The sequence below is a fragment of the Perissodus microlepis genome, chromosome 2 (genome assembly GCF_051167445.1).
Source record: "Perissodus microlepis isolate ML-2025 ecotype Zambia chromosome 2, ASM5116744v1, whole genome shotgun sequence".
In the NCBI taxonomy this organism is placed as follows: domain Eukaryota; kingdom Metazoa; phylum Chordata; class Actinopteri; order Cichliformes; family Cichlidae; genus Perissodus; species Perissodus microlepis.
Genome location: NC_140462.1, coordinates 13,127,184 through 13,131,997, shown reverse-complemented (window position 1 = coordinate 13,131,997; position 4,814 = coordinate 13,127,184). Strand labels below are relative to the sequence as shown.

General features: G+C 41.6%; 1 protein-coding gene across 1 annotated transcript; it reads left to right on the top strand.

The window, feature by feature from the left end:
• The first annotated feature begins 289 nt into the window (after positions 1 to 289).
• LOC146392463 (paired box protein Pax-5-like) lies at positions 290 to 4,432 on the top strand. The gene is made up of 7 exons (XM_084950148.1): positions 290 to 332; positions 515 to 680; positions 1,776 to 1,973; positions 2,060 to 2,100; positions 2,171 to 2,278; positions 3,964 to 4,107; positions 4,197 to 4,432. The coding sequence occupies exons 1-7, from the start codon at positions 290 to 292 to the stop codon at positions 4,217 to 4,219; spliced, it is 723 nt and encodes a 240-aa protein (XP_084806274.1). The 3' UTR covers positions 4,220 to 4,432.
• Positions 4,433 to 4,814: the final 382 nt, after the last annotated feature.

Here is a 4,814-nt window from a genome sequence, read left to right as displayed (position 1 = left end):
CTTGGGGACTCTGATTCACCACTTCTGTATTCCTAAAGTCCTGGTACAGCCCTGCTCACACGAGCTGCTGCACGTGCGTGTGCGTTCAAAGCGCTCCAGCAGCTTTCCAGCGCGCAGGTGCTGAAAGTATCAGAGAGGAGCCTCTGACCTGCCACCTCGCACCGCGCACAACTTTAGTTTTTCAGTTTCCAGGTTGGTTTAAAATGTTGCAACCTCCACAATAACCGCACCCAGAAGCAGAAGTCCAACAGATCTCCAAGCATTTTCCACACTTAGACAAAAGTCTGTGATGGAAGTGCATTTTGGACAGGCTCCGCTCACCGTTACGCACAGTAAGTAGCCTAATGATGTTTCCTAGTGAGGGACTTTACCAGCACCGTAGCCCAGACTAAGTTATAGTGTTACCTCTTTAACTTTAAGTAGTACGCGGCAGTCGGTGCACTGAGCGCATGAATGGGTGGTCTAAAGTATAGCACAATTTAACTGATGTTTCTTCATCCGCTCCGGTGCTCAGGGCAAGGTGGAGTCAATCAGCTTGGCGGTGTCTTCATTAACGGCCGCCCGTTACCTCACGTGGTGAGACAGCACATCGTGGAGCTCGCGCAACAGGGCGTGCGTCCCTGTGAGATCTCCCGCCGCCTGCGCGTCAGTCACGGCTGCGTCAGCAAAATACTGGCCAGGTAAACGGAGTCTGTAATGTACGAAGGAGCATCAGGGCCACGTGATTGTTAATCACTGTCAGATTGAAATATAAAGATTGACGCCTTTTACATAATGTAGTGAAATCGTACTTCATAATTAGTTTTATTAACAAGGAAATTGTGTCTTTTTTTAGCTCATGAACGCAGTTTGCTGATATGTGATGAGCATAAGGGCGCTGAAGAGCCCATTTGGTCAAAAAGAAAAAACACGAGCTTGGAAGAGTAAAATAAAACAGCTGGTAATGGAAAGGTGTACGGATAACGATGGATAGAGGGCATAGAGGGTGTATGTTGTATCACAATTGTGATACAACATACACCCTCTATGTGTCTTAAGACACAAGAAGACAGCTGATCAAGTTGTTTCACTAACTCATCTACACAGCCTAGCAGCTGTGGCAGATGTTTGACTTGAAACAACTGTTATCTCCACATTTCAACTTTATTATCAAAATGTTATCAAATTAAAATGATTTCGAGTTCATCCCAGAAATTTCGACACTGTTTTTTTCTTAATGTGGCCCAAATACTCCGTCGTAGGGGTAATGAGTGGTAGTATTTGTTTTATTTAGTAGTGTATTAATTCACACATAAAGGTATTTTTAAATACATTTTAGCGTTAGTGATGTCTGCTTGGCTGTTTTACCACTTTTCCAAAAGCAAAGTGTATCATTTGAATATGAAAACCACATATTTTAAACAATTTTTTTTAGCTTATTTGTAAAACTTGTAATTATTTTTTTTAATCTATTGCATGCCCTACTTATATTAATGCAAATATTTTGTGTGAGCACCTTAGTGAGTGTAATTTCTCTGTGATGCTGTGATATTTTGTTGGGTTTTTTTTTTTTTTTTTTTAAGCTTTAAGCTTGACTTTTAAACTTCTTGGTTTTTCTCACTTCATTACAGCTTGAGGTTTTTATGGAAAATGTAAAAAAAAAAATATTACAATAGCTGATAATGTACTTAAAGGTGAAAATCCTTGAAAGGTGACTTTTTGATGTGGTTGTTATACAGCATTGCTTTCAGGTAAAATGTTAGCCTAACTGATAGATATTGACATTGTTTGTTCAGGTACAATGAGACAGGAAGCATCAGACCCGGACTGATCGGGGGATCTAAGCCCAAAGTGGCCACTCCCCGAGTTGTGCAAAAGATCCTCCAACTGAAACACCACAACCCCACCATGTTCGCCTGGGAGATCCGAGACAGGCTGCTGCTGGAGCAAGTGTGTGACCAGAACAGTGTGCCCAGCATCAGCTCCATCAACAGGTACAGTGTGTTAACTCACGTGTGTCTGACTACACAGATTTTAAAAGTGAAGAAAAACGTTGAGTGAGTTATTTCTGTCCTCACAGAATCATCAGGAAGAAAGTTCAGTCCGAATCTTGTGAAGCTGGTAAGACTGTTTCTTTTACCCTCTCGTGCTCTCACAAATGTTTAATGACACTAAACCTCTGCCTCTGCAGTGTCCTCAGCATCATCAGTTGCCATGGGAACAGCCTGTTCCTCCCCAACCAGCTTTTCCATCAGTGGGATTCTAGGAATCTCAAAATATAGCTGCAAGATACCAGAAGGTAATGTAATCTGTGAGCGTGATCTGCAATTGTTCATGTTGAAAGTGTAGGCTCACAAGTATTCTATTAATTTCTATATTTTCACTTCTATTACCAATTTCTACACTCGATTGCTTTATCTGCTGTTAGCAGCTCTCCATTTTTGTCAGACATTATTAAGGAGCAACTCCTGCAGCATCACATGTAAGTCCAGAGAACGGGAAATAGGTGGCTGCTCAGTGTCAATGGAGCAAAGATTTTGGGAGATGGTGTAGCGATTCAGTTGCTCATAGAGGTTGTGAGACACAAAATCTCAAAGGAACTTGAGCAGGGGATGCTCCAGGGATATGAATCTTAATGCTACAGAAAAGATTCTGTTACAATCGTTCAGACAAAAGATGAAAAAAGCAACAGAAAGAAAGGAAAATTAATGACAGAAATGAGAGATGCTGCAGAGGTTGAAATAAACCCCAACACTGAAAAAGGTTGTAGGTTGTAATGCTGAATATCTGGACCCAGGAAGCTTTAGTTTAAATAGAAGATAATAAAATATAAGGTCAAGTCCAGGATACACCATAGTTTGTGAACCATCATGGATGGGCAGGCAGTAAACAACCATGAACTGCAAGAGATAGAGCTCCAACTCTTCATACAAGTGCATTTGACTAAACAACCATGAGTTTTGTTTTTGTTAATTTTGAGAAAACTGAAAGATAATCAGATCCTGAGGTCACAGAAGTAGTTCGTGAGGGATTGAGGAGGATGTCTGGCAGACAGTTTGTGGTGATGTGGAGCTGAGAGAAAGTTTAGGCTATGCTTGCATATATTTTTTCTAAGTGCTATTGAGCCCTGGGAAACACATTTGGTGACAGAGATTAGAAGAGAGGAGACACTCTTAAACTGTTATTATTGTATTTCATATTGACTCATACAATCTTCTCATCTGATTGTAGTCATGTTGGTGTCACAAATCTAGAAACGTTCGTATCTGCTCATGAGCTGGTGCCTCTGGAGCTTGCAGACACTAGCTGGATAACTGGTGAAGAATGTAAAGTTTCTCTTTTTAAGCAAATCTGCACATTGTTCAGATGTCTTTGAAAGTCCTAGTTTTAATACCTTTCCAATAAGTTTTTTTCTTGATGCGCCTTTTAAAAAAAATATATATATATAAAAGTCATACCAAGAATTTCTGTAAGAAAAGTCAAACACATTGTTTGAAATTGCATCCTTAAGATAGACAAACTTCACTGGCCATTTCTTTTTCTACTGTAAGAGCTCACACACATGGATGTATTTACAGAGCAGGCTCAGGGTTTAGAGCCTATTCTTCTCCGCAGCTTGTGACCACATGGCAGACTGATGTGAAAAGCCAGCGGTCTTATGTTAATATTAGTCTGACTAAAACAACCTCCGCGGCAGGAGGTCCACCTCAGCTCCCCAGGCTTCTGTCCTCAAAGCCAGCAGGTTCTCTGCTCCTCGCTGCCTCCTCCTCACCTTGGCCTCTCATTACAGGCCCATACACCCTCACATCTCCATCACTGCGAGCATTAGAAGAGGAGATTGCATGGACAAATATGCATAGTTACCCCTGGAAACGCAGGCATGCATGTGTTTCATCATTCGTCTAATTAGAACAAGTGAAGATAGAAATGGAGACAGGAAGGGAAATAAAAGAGAACCTGAGCTGGAACTGTTTTGTTTTCCAGCAGGGGACATCTCTTGCAGTGTGTACCAAGACCAGCTGTGTTCATGTTATGACACCTGGGGACATCCGGACCCCTGCATGATCTCTCTGTCCAGCTTGACCTCTTATACAAGCCTGCCAGCTAATCGTAATCCAGACGTGATGGGTCAGTATTTACTGAATTATGATCACTTATCTCTCATATGAGGTCAGCTTTGATGTGTCTTTCTCTGTCTCATACGTCCTCTTGTATAGGACCTTCGTGTCAGTGCAGCTGAATAAGGAGCCCTGAGAAGAAAAAATATCACCGCTTTAGTGCCACAAACAGGATGACTGCAGAACTTGTTTAACTGTAATTATATTTATTACTATCTCCGAGATAGAAATCTGGATCATAATCGAAAAGATGTGGAAATAAAACCAAGATAACAAGCCTCAACTTTCATGTTTTATTCACATTATTTGAAGCAAAGAACAGCCTAATAGAGCTTCATCAGTCCAACATATTATCCCCCATCCCTGTCGCCCCTGTGGCCACTTTCTCCTCTGTCAGTGGTATAGGGTTAGCATCATTAGGGGCCTCATGATGGAGAGCAGAGACTGCTTTCTCTCCTTTGTGTGCATCTCCCTGGCCTCCCCTCCAGGATGAGGGATTAAAGTAGAAGATGGGAGCTGCTAGAAAGAGCAGTGGGGTCAAAAAAAAGAAACACCGCTGAGAAAGAAATCTGCTCAGCAGTAGACATCAATCTGCATGAAGCATGTAGAGAATATTAACAGGATGACAAATGTGTTTTGGTTTTGGTTTTACTAAGTATATCTAGACACGTGCACAAATCCCTCATGCACCACAAAAAATTTATGAAGCACCATGGC

Excerpts from the sequence above, each read along its gene's own strand:
- LOC146392463 (XM_084950148.1), top strand. The coding sequence starts at position 290 with ATGGAAGTGCATTTTGGACAGGCTCCGCTCACCGTTACGCACA. Across the intron at positions 1,974-2,059 it reads AGCATCAGCTCCATCAACAG|AATCATCAGGAAGAAAGTTC; the intron begins GTACAGTGTGTT and ends CTGTCCTCACAG. Across the intron at positions 2,101-2,170 it reads GTCCGAATCTTGTGAAGCTG|TGTCCTCAGCATCATCAGTT; the intron begins GTAAGACTGTTT and ends CTGCCTCTGCAG.